Source organism: Mugil cephalus, chromosome 14 (assembly GCF_022458985.1).
Source record: "Mugil cephalus isolate CIBA_MC_2020 chromosome 14, CIBA_Mcephalus_1.1, whole genome shotgun sequence".
Lineage (NCBI taxonomy): Eukaryota > Metazoa > Chordata > Actinopteri > Mugiliformes > Mugilidae > Mugil > Mugil cephalus.
In genome coordinates, this window is record NC_061783.1 from 12732300 (window position 1) to 12752832 (window position 20533).

General features: G+C 40.9%; 1 protein-coding gene across 1 annotated transcript; it reads right to left on the reverse strand.

Annotated features, from left to right (window-relative positions):
- Nucleotides 1–4989: 4989 nt before the first annotated feature.
- si:dkeyp-120h9.1 (Y+L amino acid transporter 2-like) lies at nt 4990–19985 on the reverse strand. The gene is made up of 12 exons (XM_047606037.1): nt 19646–19985; nt 16390–16742; nt 14587–14762; nt 14134–14276; nt 11710–11835; nt 11425–11569; nt 11131–11254; nt 10206–10309; nt 10008–10104; nt 9744–9893; nt 8572–8755; nt 4990–6968 (listed from the first exon to the last, which is right to left on the reverse strand). The coding sequence occupies exons 2-12, from the start codon at nt 16516–16518 to the stop codon at nt 6874–6876; spliced, it is 1473 nt and encodes a 490-aa protein (XP_047461993.1). The 5' UTR covers nt 16519–16742; nt 19646–19985; the 3' UTR covers nt 4990–6873.
- Nucleotides 19986–20533: the final 548 nt, after the last annotated feature.

The window sequence follows — 20533 nt, forward strand, 5'->3', positions numbered from 1 at the left end:
CAGCAGCACAGAAAACAGAACAGTTACAGCAAACACACAAAACACAAATGAAATATGGACACACTTCAGAAAAACAAGAGTGGGATTACATGATTACACGGTGCACTAACAAGATCCAATTGAATGTCTTTTTCTCTCATTCTTTTATAATTGTCTTTAATTCCCCCAGAGTTACAAGATGTGTCAATTTCAAGTCCTTCTGCGCATCATTCCAGGTAGACGGGCCAGAGAATGTAAAAGCATTTTTGCCCAGATCAGTTCTGACTCTCAGGACCTGTACATGTGTGATGTCCAGAGAGCCATGAGAGGCCATATTGGCTGAGGTTTCTGCACACTTGCAAACACAAATATGTAAGCAGAAGTCCAAGAATAGATTTATGAATAAAAGTCAGCCGGTGAGAGTCTATGAGCATACAAAGATAGATAATGTGTGACTGCATATAAGGAACAATGATGTACACGATAGCTGCAACCAGTAATAAAACGCAAAACACAGTGATATACAGTTTCCTTAAATACTGATCCAGAGCGTTTCAACAGTCCAACAAAGGTAAAAAAAGAATTTTAAAAATTTGCAGTGATCAAATGTTTTGTGACTTGGTGAAAGACATGATTTTTTTCTAAAAATGAAAGCCAATTTCAGTTTCAGTTTAGAAACAAGTTTATCGATGTGCAATTTAACGGATCGGTTTTCATCATTCAGAACACCCAAGTATTTATAAGATGCGGCCAAAACCTCGGAAGGTGAGATGGAAGCTCCTTGGCATTTGAAAATAGCATGATCAGCATTAAAATGGGACATAGCATCAGACGAATTATCACAAAGATTATTCACATGATTTGTGAACAACAGTGGCCCTAATATGGAACCTTGAGGAACGCCCTTTAGAACAGGGAGGAAAGAGGAAAAAGACCCGGCGGCCTGGACACACTGTGTTCTATCGGATAAATAATAACAGAACCATTTTACAGTCTGCCTAGATAAGCCACTCTTGTGGAGTGTATCTGCCAGGAAGACATGGTCGACCGACGGCTGAAAAATCTCTGAAATTAATATGATTGCGGGAGAAGTCTGCATGAGTCAGAACCCAACACTGAACACAAGCAGTTGAAGACAAGCTCATGTAAAAGCCTGCATATCGACATCATAGTCGAAAACAAAGGACGGGTGGACTGTAGTGAATCACCTCAAAAAAAAAAAAAGAATACTTGTGGATATGAATAACTTGCTATATTTAAGTGCGCTGGTTGCCAAGGCACTTAAGTTGTGCGTGAGAGGAAATGTATTTAATAAAACATGATGGGAACAGTACAAAAAAAAAGAAAAGAAAGAAGAAAAGTGGAGAAGGCAAAGAATTGTTCCAGAGTAAATGCAGCGCCAACAGATTCCTTCGGGTATAATCAATACGCGCTATGAGAGGCTTTTATTGATCATACATGCAAAAAAAAAAAAAGAAGAAAGAAACTGGGATGACAACCACCAGGAGAATAAAAACACTCCTGACTGGACAGATGGAAGACTTGAGTCAGCAAAGAACATCATAATAATTCGAAGGCTGTTATTTTTTATTAATAGTTTATGGGGCTATTCATCCTATATGTGTGGCTTGATAAAACAATCCACATAAAAACTTAAGTGTTTGCTTCTGGGCCTAAAAGGTGTTTGACAATTACACAAAATCCAGTTATACCTTGAAAGGCCATCACCCTTCGGTAAAACCTTGTAACCTACATCCTCTTATTAATAAGTACTGAGCTAATAAGCGGTGGGCAGAGCCACTCAAAGACTTCTCTTGAGGAAACAATCAATAACCTCCAACCGCACAGGTTCCTCTTTCTTTTAAGTGCAACGCTGCTGCTGACAGACGGATTGAAGAGGCTTGATGGGGGAATGTCTTCTAGTTGGGTTGGTAGCATTTTGAACACTGTGTGTTATAGCTGCAGGTCTAATTCACTACAGTATATCTACAGTATACATATAGTCACTGATCAAACTTTAAACGCAAAACATACAGGTTGAGTTTGTTCTACAGAGAACAAAGTGAACAGCTATAAAAGAGTCACAGCTGATAGTGTCAAAAATCAACATTTATATTTGATTTTTACACATAAATATTTGTCAAGTGAGTTTCTGATGGGATACAGCCACACTTGTTCCTATTTAAAACCCCAACTAGTATTTCAGAACTGGTCTTACCTTCCTATTATGTTTTATGCATATTTTTTTATTTTTTTTATTTTTTACTACAGCTGGTGAGAGTAAAGGAAAAGGCCTGAGGTAAGTTCAGCAGAAAAGTTTTTTTATAATGTGCCATCCAGTGCAGCAAAAAAAAAACCTTGCTTCAACTCATGTTGTAGATAATCTCTTGACAAGTTACAACATGCTTTTTCAATATTATTCTTCCTTCACTTACGTGTGTTTGCAGTTTTATAGAACCCACCTGTGAAACTATAATGACTTTCAATGGCTCCATTACACAGCAGCAAACCAGTATATCAGTGTTACAAGTCTCTGACCCCTGTGATCACCGCCACCATCGTGGTCCAAACAACAACAGCACAACGCTGACTACGCAGTACGCTGCTCCATCACAAGCTAATGCGTTCGCTCGTCAAACAGCGCGGTTCAATAAGCATTAGAAGTTCAGAAACGGATAACAGGAGTCAATCGATCCACCGGCCCACTTTTACCTCAGTGCACATAACCCCTTAACACACACTAACCTGTTCCTTAGATAACAATAACGAAACTTGTAAGAAACACCTGCTACACCCACTGGGCACGTCCACACATGTGCTGTAGTCCATTTAAATTTGACAATATGATCCCGCACAATCAGTTTATGAGTGCCCACATATCTGCATACAACCTGATTATTCCCTCATCAAAAGTATCTAATCAAACTTTTTAGGTCCACTGTGGGGGATGTAAGTGGGTGGATAGGGAGGAGTCACATGACTAATTTAAAAGAGAAAACATAGAGGCATGTTTAGTTTAAAGTCACCAAGGACGACTAGAAAGAGCAGATACTTGTCAGTAATCCGCGGCATAGAGCTCAGGATGATTCTGTTGAAGCAGCAGGTGTGCACTCTTTCCAAAAAGGACTCTTACATCACTCCACAGGGACCAAGACAGAGATGACTTCACTGAGAGCTTCTCAGGTTCACGGCAGCACTTAAGACAATTAAAAGCCAGCCCAGGGAGGCAGACATTTTGAAAGGAACTCAAGATTAGATGAGATCAAAATGCCTTATAGCTAGCTGTTCATGTCAGTGTGTGATATTAAAATGAAACCCCTCATTTAATCCAGGCACTTACGGTTGAACTTCCTGCGGCGGACATGAGGCCTCCAGGGTCGGTTGCGTATCCAGTTCAGGCGCCGAGGCAGCTCCATGACGCCAAGCAGGTGCCGGCGCGTAATGGCCACTCAACCATCAAAGAAGAGCACCCCGGTTCCACTGCCCATCCCCGGGACACACGCGGCCTCCAGAGCATCAGCGCGGCCAAGTAGCACTTCAGCAGCCTTGAGCTTTTTAAATGCGTTCATTCACTTTACTGCAGCACGTCCTCCCACTCTGTGGGAGAGAGCAGGTAGAGTAGCTGTCGCTGTGCTCGGCTACATTTCCCCTCCACTGCTTTATCTTTTATGCATGAGTCAGTGGAACCCAACTCCCCGGGTTCTGGAGAGGAGCACAGCCAGGCCTCCGGCCAGGAAGGAGCACAGAGCGACGGGCAGCTCCTGAGGCGCGGAGCTGCTGAAATGTGACGCCTCTGCACCGAGCCTCCGGGGAGGGGAAGGTGGTCGGGTGGACGGGAGGTGGTGCTTCGACAGCCACCTGAGGAGGCTGGAAGGTAGACGGACGGGCAAGAGGTGCCAAGACAGTTGTGGTCGTGCATGGTTAGAAACATAAATAAAATAAGAGTTTATATAAAAAAAAAAAAAAAAAAAGCGTCACGGAAAAGACAAGGGTCTGGAACGGAAAGGCGTCGATGCAAAGATTGCTTGAGGAATATAATACCTATTGGTTTATCCTCCCTGAATATTTTCAGGAGAAGTGACCAACACTGACCATCTTGTGACAATACAATGTTCTTCCCACAGCAGTGACACTCCTTGTCATGTCACTTGTCAAAGACACACACAAAAATGGTTTAGGAACAACTAAAAAAAACATGGAAACATCACAAGGTGTTGACCTGGCCTTCAAATTCACTAGATCCCAAACTGATCAAGTATCTGTGGGATGATCCACAGAGGCCCCTCCCCTCCACCCACAGGACTCAAAGACCCCCACTAATAACATTGTGTTTCCAGACACCACAGGACACCCTTAGAAGGTCCATGTCCATTCTCTGATGAGTCACAACTGTTTTGGAGGCACAAGGAAGACCTACACAATATTAGGAGGGTGGTCATAATGTTATGCCTGATCGGTGTGCATCTCTCAAATGCGTTCAGCTATAACTCAGGAAATATAAGCATCTAAAGGGTCTTAACAGGTAAACACGTGACATACAGTCTTAAAAAAAAGCTTTCACTTGAATTCAGATGACATGTAATGTTAGAAAATCCTTCGTCTCCAAATGTTTTAGAAAAGCTGGATAAAATGTGATGCATTCATCGCTTTTTATTCAAGGCGGCAAGTCACAATTTTTAATTTACACTAATCTGTAAATTGCCACAAGTGTCCAAACCCCCACGGTATTCAGCTTTACAAAGCTGAACAAGTGAACGTCGAAAATCCTACCCCTTCCAAAAGGACCTATTCATCTGCATCAGGAACAGGAGACTGACGTTAGTCTGACGCCTCTGTAGCAGTTTGTAGAATCTATTCACGTAAGCAGAGAACTGCCACAGTAAATTATCTTCCAGGGTCAAGCGGCACTTTTACTGGGTGAAGGGTTAAAAGACAATGACCTCTAGTGGCTGTGAGCCACTCGTTCATGTCATCAGGTTAAATGTGGAAAAAAAAAAAGTGGAAAAGAAGCATCGGAGACACTGACGTGTGTCTTAATTTTATTCAGATAACAACACAAAGCACATTCCTGCCTCAAACAAGACTTCCTCCAATGAAGCGCTAGTTTCACCGTTTGGTTTGTCCGTCTCTAAAAATACAATAAATAGTGACCAAAGTACACACTCAAGAGACAACTCAAACACACAAAACATTTGGTACCAAGTTGAACAACAAATAGTTCACAACATTCTCAACGTGTACTTTCTGAGAAGTAGTTTTATAACACGTCCATATAAGTAAGTATATTGAAAATAGTCGTTATGGTTACATCGCAACAGCAGAGACAATTCACTATTTTGGTTTAAATGATTTCAATCCCAGAGAAAGCAAATACACAAAAACTAAGACCTGTGTGCTTCCAGAAGCTGGTGTAGCTGAAGTTCTTCAAAAGTCAAGTGTGACGACCTGAATTTGTAAAAACTATCAAACAACAGATGAGGACCTGGAAAACATTTGGCCTAATCCTACAACAAGGTGTCAGGGATTGTGCTCAAGATGCTCAAAAGAAAAGCTAAGTTACGATATCAAAAATAAGCAAGGCATTTGGATCACACTCACAGAAGGCACATACAGTCAATAAGGATGACCACTAAAACAGAAACACTGACACGTGTCTACCTGTACTCCAACACTCTACGGCCACGACGCTCTCATTAGAAAGCGGTGACACTTTGCTACAAGCTCACTGTTGTGAGCAGGACGGTGGTAGAGCAATCGGCCCGTTTGAGACCTTTTGCTCATGCAGTGTGAATTAAAAAGGCAATAATACGTTCAATATCCCATTTATCCCAATAAACTCTTAAGACAAGAGCGGGTACCAAAAGACAGTCTAATAATCAGCAACAACATGTGCACGCCTTCATGGTTGATCCTGAGGTTTGAATCCAATAAGACCCGTTCCTGAAATAAAACGTAACCTAGAGGAGTCTTTATCGGGTACAGTCACTTTTAAAACCCTTGACATTAATAATTTGTTTTTGTAAATGGCTAAAACAAAAGAGACAACAAAACGTGAACAAAAAAAAAAAAAAAAAACTCTTGAATGAGACTTGGGGACGTCTTAGATTGTCCATGGACGTTAAGGCAAGCTACCAGTAGGAGGCGCCTGAAACCGAATACAGCCCTGAAGACGCAGTAAGAGGGGGACACTTCACAGGCACCAGGGGGCATGATTACAGCATGGTGATGGATTTGTGATCATAATGGAAGCAGAACTACTGCACACAAGGAAGAGCAATTTATGTTTATATATATATAATAAAAAGCAAGAAGTTAATTTAAACAGTCCAATCACTTCCCAAACTAATTATTTTCTTTCTTAAAAAAAAGAAGAAAAAAAACTATCCAGTTGGTCCTTAAGCTCAGTAACAGAATAAAGCCTTCTATATTCAAGGAAAGTCAAAGACAAAAAAGTGAAATGTGCAAAATTGCTGCCATGCTTTGAGGTCTGTCAGCGAGTCTAAAAGTTAAACTAAAAGCTTCTTGACTCGTTCTGCTGCTGCCTTGAACATAAAGATCATGTCTAGACTCACAGGTGTAAACAGCTTATGTGCACATGTGGAACTGCGCCCTGTACCAGAATATGAATATGCAAGTGTTGACAGAGTTAATCTGTATAGTGCTGCTTTATTGTAGGGTTATAAAAGACTTTAAATTAAAAAGTAAATCCAGCCACTTTATTCATTATGGCACGTGTGTGTGTGTATGTGTGCGTTTGTGTGAGAAAGAGAAGAGGAGGGTAAGAGGTGTGCTTTGCTCATCTCTCTCTCGCTTCTTTTTTTTTTTAATCCACTGTTCATTGATCCTCTTCCATCTCTCCATACAGTCCTTCACCACAGGTCTCCTGTCGTTCCGTCACTCCATCTTATCTGGGTCTATGTTGTCCAGATCAATATCCGGCGAAGCCACGCAACACATGCACAGTTTTTGAGTGTACACAGAGATCTGGTCTGAAGTGACAGAGAGAAAAGGAAAAATGGAGAAAAACTGGTTTGACAACAAAGGCAAGAAAGAGAACCTAACACTAGACAAGTTACTTTAAAAAGGGAAAGTACAATGCTGTGGCATGTTGTGTTAATGTAGGATAAATAGTAGAGACAGAGCACATAGTGCTTTGGGCTGATTGTGGCATTTTATAATGATTACTATCTAGTGTTAGCGTGCCGATATTTTCTGTTGGCAATCAAAGGCAGGAATAATAGTCAGGTTTACATGGAGACTTGTTTTCCTCGTTCCGGCTGAAGGTTTCAGGTCAGGTACATGTACCTCTACTTTTAATCGGATCAGCCATTTTGGTGTAATATCCACTTGTGCTATTGTGTTGCCTTATAGTAGCCGAGCTTCAAGGATTTCCAGGGGTTACGATTTTTTTCCACGCTTCAGTCTATCCCGGCTTCATTAATTAATTAATTTTTGATGGACCCTGTTAAACAGTTCAATATTTAAATTTTTTTCTGCAGTCTAAGCGTGCGATAATGTCTAGTTCTTCCAGAGTTGTCATTAAAAACAAGCTCTCTGTGGAGCCGCAGACCAGTTGAGGAAACGTCACTGTGCATTTACGTCAAGACAGAGCATCCGCAGACAGAACGGAGCCTGACTTCATTCTGATTCACCGTTTACACGACTTTCAATCGGTTTGGGTAAAGGATTATTCTACTACCCTTGTGAAACCAAATGAAATTTCATCCAGTTTGGATCTGCTTATTCTGACGGAGGTGTTTATATGGAGCATTTACATTCGTTTTGGGCTCCTAAACCGATTGGAATTGGAATATTGGGCTCCATGTAAACCCAGCTATAGACTACGCAATAAGCCACTGTTTTCAAAGGGCTACATCTGTTTTGATACAGCACATCCGACCTGAATAATCAACAATAGTATATTTTAGACACATTAAATTTACCAGCCTGGGTATGTTAATAGCTGCCAATGTATATTATGATAGCCACATTTTTTTAATCCACCTTAGTTAACTATTTGCTAATGGAATCATTCCCCATTGGGATGATTTCTGCTCACTATAGCCCTCCTGTGCCTGTTCACTCCAGACAAAGACAAAAAAGGAGCGATGGCCTCCAACCAGATTTGCCGCGGCAGCTGATGAAGCAGAATATTGCTGCAGATAATGTTACCGTCGCAAATAGATTCTAATTGTGTGATAAACACTCAAGGGAGTACGGTGAGCTCACTCAGGCCAACACGCACTGGAAGATGGTTTAAAATGTAACAAATAGAGCGTGGGTCGAGTATCAGATTCCACATTGTACTCAGATCAGTATAATACTGTATATTGGCAACTTTTTTAATCATGCATTTGTCGTCTGAAAAAATCCAATATCTCTGCTCTATGTGGCAGATACGGTTTCAAAATCATTAATTCTCTCATATGCTAATTCTCTACAATCCAAAGGGAATTAAAGCAAAATGTAACACTTTTGTAGGATAGTCTATCAAAAAGATATTAAAAAAATAAAATAAAATTTGTTTTGCAACAGCAACAGAACCACTGTGCTGAGAAAACCGCTGTCATGACACGTTTAAGTGTCGCTTACCAAGGAATTTACTGAGGAAGGCTGGTCTGGAGCTGGGCGGCAGGTGGATGCAAATGTAGTACACGGGTGCACCAGACAGTGCCACAGCAATTCCCACAAAAGTGTTGATGGTGTCGCTGTAGAGTGGCACCACCACCAGGAACACGGTGCACAAGCAGAAGACTATCGGGAAGAACAAGGACAGCTGCACAAGACACAGAGGGGGAGGGTTAGAATTGCATTAAATGTAATTCCTCAGCCATGATGCAGCGTGGGCACTTCTCTGGTTCCTGAGAGAACCAAACAAACTGGCGTATCAGAAAGATCAGGGCTCACAACTAAAGTGCAGAGGGCGGTCAGGCCTGCAACGCAGGTACTGTTGATGTGTAAATAAGCGTAAATAAAGGTCTAAGAGGCAGCACGGGCAGACATGCAGAACCGTGTAGCTTTTAAACAAGCTGTTACTTTTTAATAGTCACAGTTTTTGATTTCTGTTCAACCATAGGACCTTGAGCGATAAGGGCAATGGGAAGGTCAAACTGTATTATATTTTTCAAGAGTCCAGAAAGGCTCAGTCATTTCTGATGATTTGTTGAACACTGGATTTAAATGTGAATTGAAAGCACACAAACAATCAGCCTGCACACTAAACACTTCACGTTTCTCATTATTTGAGTGTGGTTGAAGGTTCTTGCTATTGTCCAAACAATTTCCAGCTTCTTCATGTGGACCCATCAGGTTGGGGTAAACTAACCAGCTTCACCAGCAAATAGTCCCTTTTTTGTAAGGATTTTATCTTTGAGTTTGGCCAGTTCAATGAAATCACATCAAACTCAAAAGAAGAAGAAAATAGACTGGTGATGGATGAATAGTATAAAAGTAACTCGTAAAGTAAAACTATCTTTACATTAAAATACAAGTAGTATGTAAATGTTACAAATGTGAGGTGCACAAGACTCTCACTCAACATACTGAAAATAACATCTAAATGCACTAAGTTCAAGTTCCTAACAGAGGCAGAAGTTGGAAGTTGGAGTTAATACTATACTACAGCTGCTGCAATAAATTATGTTTTATTTTCCTTCCGCTGTTATTATAGTTCACTACCTACCTGAACATCCCATCAGAATATTTCATACAACAACAATGTAGAAGGTAAAGTCACTCTGGTCACGCTGCATCATTTTTAATACCTTAATAGGTCGGTGCATATCGGGAGCTTTGAAGCGAAGATAGATCTGGCTGCCTATTGACAAGCCGATGAATAACCAGTAGTTAAAGCTGAAGTAGTTGATCAACTGGAATACGTCTGGGACAGACAGGTAAAACAAGGACATTCCTCCCTGAGAGAAGAAGATCAAACACAAAGCACATTACGTTTGATAAGAAACCATGTGAGCATAGCAACCAAATATGCAGCTTTATTCCAAAACCCACTAAAATACTGGGATACTAACATTGAAAAGCAGGGCAGGAATAGGGGTGAAACGCTTTATGTGGATCATGCACAGGAAATTAGGCAGGTGGCCTTCTCTGGAGCCGACAAAAAACAACCTGCAGGAGAAAACAAATGATCACTGTGCTGCTTGCTTGCATACTCTATCGAACTATCAAACTATAAGTGACAGTATTATAGAATAGGAGAGTTTCTTTACCTCGAAGCTGCAATGATTGAGGAGTTGAGGCCTCCGTAGCAGGAAATGGCCACAGAGAGGGGGATCAGCCATCGACCCCAGCCCAGAACCTCATCTGCAAATGTCTGAGACAAAACATTTAATGTTAATGGTCAAATTTTAGATTTATTAATAATGTGACGTCTAAGTGCAACGTTTGCCATTCATTTCGAGATGTAATCTAACGAATGGGCTAAATCCATATTAAGACCCCACGTTTCCAGCTCTGTAAGTCAGTGCAGTGTCCTAAAACATTTCAAAAGCGTTCCTTCTTCTTAAAGAACAAAGAACAATAAACAACAATCACATAAACCACAACCTCAGAAAAAAGCGAGTTTATGAATAACTGAGCAATGGCCAAAAATATGTTTTCCAAAGTCACGGTTACCATGACGTTCCATTGCTAATCACTTCATCCTTGAGTCCACATTTGTGCCATGTGTAAAGTAATTCCACTGAGATATTCCTGATTTTGCATTCACATTAACACAATGGGCAGACAACCCAAAAACATGATAGCCTAAGCCCAAGCACAACTCCCCCTCTTCCAATACACTAATTACATCATGCACTCCCCTCTGTTCCTGTGCGCAGTGCTAACCTCTTTATCCAAATTAGGTTCCTGTCATCAGGACTGCGGCAGTCACAGATAACCAAAAGGGACAACTGAAACCAGATATTAGTGCGAGTGGCTGCCAGCCAGACTCAAAGAGACAGGAGTAAAAGATGGAAATGGAGGATCTGTACCTGCTGTCCATTCGAGGCTCAGCAGATGCTATAAATTTGGATAACTAATAGGGTTTGTGTACTCATTAGTATGCACATGGTCTGGTTTACTGCTTGTTTGAAGCTTTTCTTTTTTTTTTAGTGTGCATGGAGAACGCATTAACTAAATTCAGACACTCACCACAGCAACAGCTTCACTGCTGAGCACTTGGTCTGCATCCAAGACGACATAGTACGCTACGTTGGTCAGGATGTAGATCACTGTGACGATTGGCATGGAAATGGCAATGGACAAAGGCAGATTCCTACGATGGTAAATAAGAAAGGCGGGTTGTTTTTTGTGAAACTTATGTAATGTTAGATTTACAATGGGTTAAGTTATGCAGGCCAAGAATCGTGTTAATACACACCAAGGGCAGAAATAAAAATGCATCACACTTGTTGTGAAATCTTTTTGAAATCCAAGACTTTGTACCTTTCTGGGTTCTTGATCTCTTCTGTAATAAAGTTGAGTGTATCCCAGCCAGAGTAGGAGTAAAGTGCTGAATAGAGGGCCAAGGCCATATCTCCAGGGTCAAACTTGGAGCCTTTAAATGAGTTCTCGAAGTTCTGGTCAAAACCTACATCAGCACCGGATTCACACATAAAAGAATGAGGAAATGAGGTTTTTAACTGAGCCACTGCGCAACTCTCCAGTTCTTAGACATGGCACGGAAGTGGTGTTGTGGTAACATGTTTGATAGTTTCAAGTACATCCTACCTTGTGCCAGTCTAACCAGGCCCGTGATGATGATGACAATAAGGGCAAGGACCTTGGCTACAGTGGAGATGACCTGAAGAATAGCACCCCATTTCACTTTCATACAGTTCACACAGGTTAGCAGACCTGATGGAAAGACAAGAATAAACTTCACAGAATTAGAGAATAAATAGGCAGAGATTGAAATGTGAATGTATCTATTTCTTATTATTCTCATTCTCAAATCTACAGTTCACTGAAACAGTAGTGGGAGGGAAACAAATAATTTAGTACTTATCACTAGGGATGTCATGGTTACTTGATTTCACAATTAATCGGGGTATTAAGCGCTACAATTAACTGATTGTAACATTTCCTGAATACCGCCAGAAAATAGTTAAGAGCAACTCAAACGAAAACAGAGTAACGCAACACCCACGCAGTGTTTTCTTAAATGTCTTGGGTACTCATGACTACTAAGGTAAACAACAGATAACTATCTTGCTCAGTATCTACTCTTTGGGATTCTTAATCTACTGGTTACCACCGGTCACTTTGTAAACTTCCTCAAGTGTCTCGATCCGCTGGACGGCGCTCGCTTTATCAACAAAGAACAAGATTATTGTGGCCCAGAAGTTTAACACCATCTCTTCCTTTGAACGCTGACGTTCTCTCTACACGCTGGTCTGCTGACAATATCACATGATGTTGGTGACTGGCGCTACGCTTTAAATTATCCGACCTTTCATCGAGTTGTTTTCTTTTTGCTCAGGTGTATGTGTGTACAAATACAAATATTGGATCATATAATTGGTAATACAATTATATTTTAGCATCAAAAGATAGAAATAAAGGAAACTTTAAGACCTTTAAGGAATGTTCATGTGATTTTACATATGAATAGATATGCGAAATCAATCAACGCATAATAATCGTGATTATCGTAATATCACGATAAATAAAATAATCGTACTAAGGGAAACTGTAATTGTGACATCCCTACTCATCACTAAAACAATTATCATTGTTGAAGAGTAAGAGCAAAACCTCCAAGTTGATCCAAGTTGTTACAAGAGTCTTGAAACTGCCAGAAGTAGGTCTATCCTCAAACTAGGAGATTACCATACTGATTTGTTGACAGTACTCAGTCAAAGTTGCTCCTTTGTAAAGCTGTCTTTGTCAACGCAAACTCAACAGGTTCAAGGTAGAATGGTTGTGTTTGCATTGCATCTAATCTCCAGAAATGTCTTTGATGTAGTAGCACTGCAAAGCCTCGACTCCTCCATTAGTTCAGGTGCAGCTCGCTAGGAAAGGGCGACAACTTAATGTACACTGTGTATCGCCAAAAACAATCCCCACGAGAAGAATTCGCCATCTCGCAATAAATGTGATAAACACAAGTTGATGACGTCCTCGCAGCCGTAGCTCACTTGAGGCTATTGCTAATATAGAACTGGTTTGGATATCATAAGGTTGGATGTGTAACAAACGTATCCAATAAGCAAGAAAAAATGTTAAGGTATGAAAACGTATCTCAAAATAAATGACCCGTTCTTCATTTTATTCTTTTTTTATCTTATGCTGTAAATGTCACCAGATTTCATTTCAGAAATCTGATCATCATATGGAAAATAAAAACAAAAAACAAAGGAAGCGATGGAAAGATGGAACCGAAGGGATGTTTTCACATTTTAGACATTTTCAGACTGATTACTCACTACCGTTTCCTTAACAACTTTCTACTTAAACCTGTGGTTAAGCAGCTCATTTGACTATAACTGGTCTCATCTTAGATCTCTCAAGACAGAATGTAGCGACAGGCCGAGTCAAAAACATGGATTGGAATTATAATATTTTCATCATGATTTTTTTTATCTGCAGAATGGCAAACTTTATTGTGATAAATTTTTAGCCTTATCGCTCATCCCTACAGCCCGCATAGTTTAATATTTCAGTGGCATCATCTGAGATTCCTCTCGCCAGTGGGTTTCCTTTCAGCTGCTGGGAGAGCGTCTCCTGTACTGCTAAACAAACATTCAACTGCAAATCTACACCTCCGGTACAAACAGGATGGATTAACATGGCTGTTAAATAAAACCGCCCCCATTAAAACAACCCGCGAGCGCTACAGATACAGTCATTAAGAAGTTTTCCAATGCAAAATTTTGGCAGCAGTTTGAATTAATCATAAATACACACATACACAGCTAAGAATAAGAACACAACCGCTTTATGAGACAAATATATAATAAGTGTAGTAAGTGTAAAATAATAAGTGTACTGTGTATTTGGTTAAAATAACATTTGGGCTGTGTGGCGTTCTTGCTGAAGGTTGTTCTAATCACGTGTAAGAAGCCTTTTTTGGGAAAAACCACATCTCCACTGATATGTAACAGGTTGTGTAAAGCAAGAGTGCAAGTGTGTTAAGTGCAGAACAAGCCTTACATATGATGACGGCAGCGATTAGTCGGACAGCGTCGTAGGGAGCTGTGCATGTGGGGTAGAAAGGCTGGACCAGGTAGCTGGAGAAGGTCAAGCCTATCACTGCCTGACACGCTGGTTCTACTATCAACAAGGACGTCCACAATCTGCAGCAGAATTGATGCATCTCAGTGATGATAGGAAACACGACACTGATATCACGTACACTTTAACTTCATATACGATCTCGTCTTATGCATCTTAGGCAATTGACAAGCCAGGCGTACAGGAAACGATTTGTATATTGCCCCCACTGGTGCTATAAAAACTGATATGATATGAAATAATGTTGAGTCCAGATGCTTCAAGAACAGTATTATGCTTCAAGTTTGTTACACTCCAAAGAAAGAACAAGTGCTGAGTCACTGTTTCTAGGATAAAATGAAATTGTGTACAGATAAGCAAAAGGCGGCATACCGAATAAAAGCCAGAAAGCCTCCAAAAGCTTCCAAGATGTAGGCGTAGGAGGCTCCAGATTTACGGATGGTGGTACCCAGTTCAGCGTAGCATAACGCTCCGATCACAGAAAATATCCCTCCGATGGCCCACACTATCAGGGACAAACCAAAAGAGCCTGTGTACTTAAGAACTCCCTGCAGGATGACAACAGGAGAGGAATGTCAGTATCTTGTACTTCCCAATGTGTAACATTTCCTATGAACAAGAAAGCTCTCACATGAGGGAAAGTTTGTTTAGAGCCATGAGAGAGCCGTCAGTTAGGCCCAGAAATGTTTGGACAGTGACACAATCTTCGTGATTTGGGCTCTGCATGTCACCACAATGAATGTGAAATGAAACAACTGTGATGCACAGAAAACAGACTTTTACATTTAATTCAGGGGGTTAAATGAAAAATATCCCGTGACATGTTTGGAAATAGCAAACAGTTTCATACAAAGTCTCCTCCTTTAAGGACTGCCTGAAGTCTGGAGCCCATGGACATCACCAAGCTCTGGGTTCCCTCCTTTGTGATCCGTTGCCAGGCCTTTACCGCAACTATCTTCAGTTGTTGCTTGTTTGTTAGTCTTTCTGGCTTCAGTTTTGTCTTCAGCAAAATAAGATGCCTGCTCCAACACGTCGAGATCTGGAGATTGACTTGGCCAATGCAGAATATTCCACTTCTTCACCTTAAAAAAAAACTCCTGTGTTGCTTCTGCAGTATGTTTTGGAACATTGTCCATCGGTGCTGAGAAGAACCTTCCGATAAACTTTGCTGCATTTGGGTGAATTTGAGCATCAAGTATATCACTATCCGCTTTAGAATATATTCGTCTGCTTCTGTCACTAAACACTAGTTAGCCAGTGCTGTTGGAAGCCCTACATGTCCATGACATCACCTTGCGTCCACTACATTTTACAGAAGATGCAGTGTGACTTGGGTCAGCTGTCAAAGCCTTCTGCAAACTTCTCTCTTCCCATCAGGATGATCTCAGTTTCATCTGTCCAAAGGATGCTGTTCCAGAACTGGTCTGATATCCTTTGATGTTTTATTTTGGCAAATCTAATCTGGCCTTTCTGTTTTGAAGTGATTAACGGTTTGCACCTTGTGGTGAACCACCTGGATGACATGAAAGTCCTCTGTTTATTATAGATTTAGATACTGATACACCTACTTCCTGGAGAATGTTCTTCACCTGTGAAGGTTTTTTTCATCACCATGAAAAGGTTCTTGAGTTCCAGTGTTTTTTTTGTTTTGTTTTTGTCCTGGTACCTAACTCCTAACACTTCCACTATCCCTCCGATGGAATTTTTTCCCAGCCTAAGGATGGTCTGTTATACTTTCATTGAGATCTCATGTTGTGGGTTCAGAGTGACAACGTCAAAATGCAAATTTCACACTTGGAATCGACTCCAGACCTTTTACCTGCTTAAATGATGAAGCATCAATGAGGGAATAGCCAATGCAACCCACAAAATCACTTTTGAGTCAATCGTCCCTACTTTTGGTCACTTGAAAAAGAGGCACCTACATATTAGAGAGTTTTAATTCCTAAACTGTTCATCCAATTGGGATGTAAATACCATCATATTACAGCTGAGAGTCAACGCTTTAAGCTTATGTTGATTATATAACTTTATCTTGAACAGCTAAAATAACAAAACTTGTGTCAGCGTCCAAATATATATGGACCTAACTGTGTGTGTTACACAAGCAAAGCCAAAACAACTATTTCTATTGAAAGGAGGACAAAAAAGTTCTGGAAAAGCGGTCATTCCTACCTTCGGTGAGATGAAGATGCCAGAGCCGATCATATTTCCCACAATGAGACAAACCCCGTGAAGGAGGGAAATCTCCTTCTTCAGCCGCACAGTGCTGCTCTCAGACACCGTGTCTACATCGGCACCCATTCTGAGAAGTTTATAGTTCTTGACTTCAGCTCAGACGAGGACGGCGGGGAAATGAACAAGAGGACGGACTGAAGCGAAAATATAGAACAATGAAAAGCCGTACAAACTGAAAAGTGAGGTGTGGAAAAAAAAAAAAACAAGAACAACGGATTGGGTGTCACAATAACGGTCAGATTGTGTCAAACAGCCATTGAATCCACGGTGTATTCCTCCGCTGAGGTAGTCTGTAAAACAAACAAAGACACCGTCTCACTGAAGGGACTTACAGTAGATTTGCTGAAAGGATGTGAGTTAAGTGATCCAGACTCAGTGCACCATTGTAAGTATCCCTAACAGGATGGCTGTGAATAAATGGAGTGGACAAATGGTTTAAATTGAATTAATCAAGCCTTCTTCTGCAGCCACAAAGACACAAATGAAAACAATCCAAGAATGTAATTGGGATGGAAATCTTCTGAGCAAGTTGGTGCCGTGCTGTGCAGGAGGTGAAGAAATCTTACACAGAAACAACAGCTCAATGAGAGATGAATCCAGTATCACCACTTAATTTCTGTTCAAGCCTCTAATGACATGGTGCTTTGTAACACACACACACACACTCAGTTCTACAAAAGCCCTTGGGTGTAACTTTGTACTTTCTAATACTCATCTGTCAAGATTGGTACTCTGTGTCCTCTGTGTATTACTTAAAACTTGGCGTTGGTATTAAGAGATTATATGTTGCACTGTGACCCATGTGAGCAAAGTAAAACCAGGTTAAATGATCACCCTGGCACTAGAATCAACTCAGGTGGAATTAAACAAGTTTTACTTCCACATTCTGTTCATGGGGAGTGGCGCTCACATTCACCGTTCTTCCTTTATCCATACAAGTCCTTTATGTGGTACTTAGTTCTGTGTTTTCGTGTAGCACCGAGTACTGTTCTCTCACTTCAGTACGTATTGCACCTGCTATGCATGGTAGATAAAAACCTCTTGACCTTAATCCTGAAACACAGAGCCAACCTTTGTTAACGAAACACGTCTTAGACTGGAGGCAGTGGCGTGACCAAGGGGGAAAAGGTATCAACTGCATGAGTGTGTGTTTGGTTTTCCCATATTGTGGATAGAGAAACTACACTTTAGATAAATTTGTGACAAAATGTGTAACTAGATTATGTTCTTTGTGGAATGTGGTCATCTTCTGGCACAGAAATCATTAAACTTTTCAAAGTCACAATTGTCTTTGAATAAAAGAAGATGACAAATTAACTTTTACCTTATCTAGACAGTTTGTAACAGAATTTTCATTTACATAGTAAAAACTGGTATGTGAAAGACAGGCGCCATCTGTCCCCGTCAATAGAACAATGAAATTACGCCGCTAGCATCTGCTCTGCATCCTTAAACCAATATGCTGCAGCTAATGTCCCCTCCATTCAAACTCTCAGAAACATCTGCGGAGGAAAAGATCATCAATTGTAATATGAACTACATTTGCTCTCATTTACTCCTGGGCTCATGGGAAAAACTGTAGAGTAAGTTCATTAAACTATTATGAAACTTTTATGTTAAACTACAAGTAGAGACAGAAGCAGCTTCTCTGATTTCATCTCATATGTCTCCACTTCCACTTAAGGTACACTAGTGAAAATGAATGGATTCTGACATAACAGTCTTAGCAATTTTAGCATCATCAAGGTTATGGTATCCAGCATTAGTTTAAAATAAAAGATGCTGATTCAACTATGTTTTCATTTTCGTACAGGTTTCTACTACCATTGTATTGTACTAACACGTGCTTGTATTAATTTGAGAGCCCCATTTTAGTGGTTTAGTCCACGTCAACTAAAATAAACACTTTGTGTTCATGTTAATACATTTTAACAGCACCTCAAACCACATCCTTTAAAATGATCATACTGTTAAAATTACCATCTCCCTTATGTTGTTTTAGCATAAACTAAACATTATAAGTAGCCATTAAGCCAAGACGTGTGCAGGGCTGTTATAGTAGAATACATTCGTTTTCACTAGTGTAGCTTTTTGTTTGGTTGACTAATAATGATCGGTCGCATCTATAATTTACAACCATTTCATACATCAACATTTTTTTTTTTTTAATAAGATACTGTAATATTTTTTGGCACATCTCTGAAAAGCTTCTTTGATCAACCTCTCAATATTTGCCCGTGTAGTTTTAGGCACAGTACTTCAGACAGTCATACTAAAGTGGATTTGTGTTTGAAATGGAACAATAAGTGTCAAATTCACCTTGTCAAAGTTGAGCAAACAAAATACGATCTTTTAACATTTATACTGTACTCAGTGAGTGCATTACTTTAAGCTCTGAGCCCTGTGCCGATCGTAATATTACTTGGCGGGCATGTAATCAATCAGGTCATGGCAAAAAAAAAATTAAACATCGGCACTTACGCGTGTATTTTAAACCCATTGGTCCTTTCGGAACAACACGTGGATGCTTACAACGCACTGATAAAGAAAACTAAATGCTGCGGGCATATTTAGAGATTGATCGAGACAACATTTTAAAGCGTGCACTTAATAAACGCTTTGCGGTCTGTCAACGCGTGGTAGTTGTAGCTTTAACTGTGCGCGCTCCAGCGAGCATCCACGTCTCTGAGAAGTGAGACCGGGGGGGTCACATTGTGTCCCAAAGTTAACTACACGCGTGGAAATGTCAGCTCACCAATTAGTTATGGCACAGCGGTACACAACAACCAAAAGCCGCACTCGCTTCACTGACTAAAAACCCAAATGACCGTTTACAATTAAACGAGGAAATGGTTAATAATTAGCCCCATTTTTGGGCTGATAACCTTCTTGGCACCGGCCTCATAAATGCCAATGCGCTTATGTAGATTTATGTGTTTGCTTATTCGTACACCAACTTTAATTCACTAGCCAACACTGACATTAAGCTAAAGCGTGTCTCTGTTTTAGAGTCGCACATGTGGCATGTAACGTTAGCCTAGCTAGTGGAGCTAGCCGACTTACTTACACAACTAGTGATGCTATGGAGACCACGACGAAGCAAGTGGTGATTTCATTAGCTTCTTAAAATCCCGAGGCAGGATTTAAAAGTGTGAGGTGGTTCAAAAAGTATAGCTCAAGAGAGACTCGTTACCTCGGCGGCGTCTTGTCCTTTCTCCACCCGGCTGAAGTCTCCACACATGTGCCCTGCCTCACATCTGTGTCCCCTCTAACTTCAGCTCGGAGTCCACATCAGGTTAGCAGCAGCCAGCTAGCTCTGACTCACTCACAGCCGCCAGAGGATGGTGACACCACCCACCGCAGAAACGAGGAGGAGCGAAGCCGACGGGGCATTTAAGTCACAGCCCCGCTTTAACTTGCACCATGCAGGTTTAAAGAAATGTCAGCGGTAGCTACGTTGTCTCTGCTGCAGACACTGATCTGGACTCCCATCTTTCAGGAAGCGTTACCGGTAGGGTCAGCGCATTGATCTCTACCGAGAAATGAGCGGTGACGTGGCCGCACAGGTGTACGTGTCTAGTAAGTGAATAGTCCCACGATCTAAGCCCTTCTAATGAAATTCATTTGAGATCGAGTCTATAAAACGTCTAATAACATCCAAGAGGCGTTTAAAAAAAGAAGAAGAAGAACAGGCAACGTTCATCCGATTAGCTTCTTCAGTTGCAAGAGAGATGTGGGAAGTTGAGGTTTAAACAGGGAACTTGCTTGACTTGTTTCTGAAGGATGGTGACACAAATTGACATTACAGGCGGAATAAGTACCTGTCCTTGGGGGGAGGGGCGTTAAAACCTTTTGTAAATTGATGGCAGATTTTTATCTCACTGCAACTCCTCTGTTAAGAGAAGGTTTCTCCAATTTGGCATATGGCTTCGTTTACTCCTCCCTAAAACCATCTGCCTTCTCTTGGCTAAGACTTGGACGTTGCTGTCTTGCTCATCTAGGCCTGTCCTTTGTCCTTCAGGTGTAGGTGGACCACTGAGTCGGTCCCCGATGAGCTGGCTCTCCTGTGTTTCTACATGCA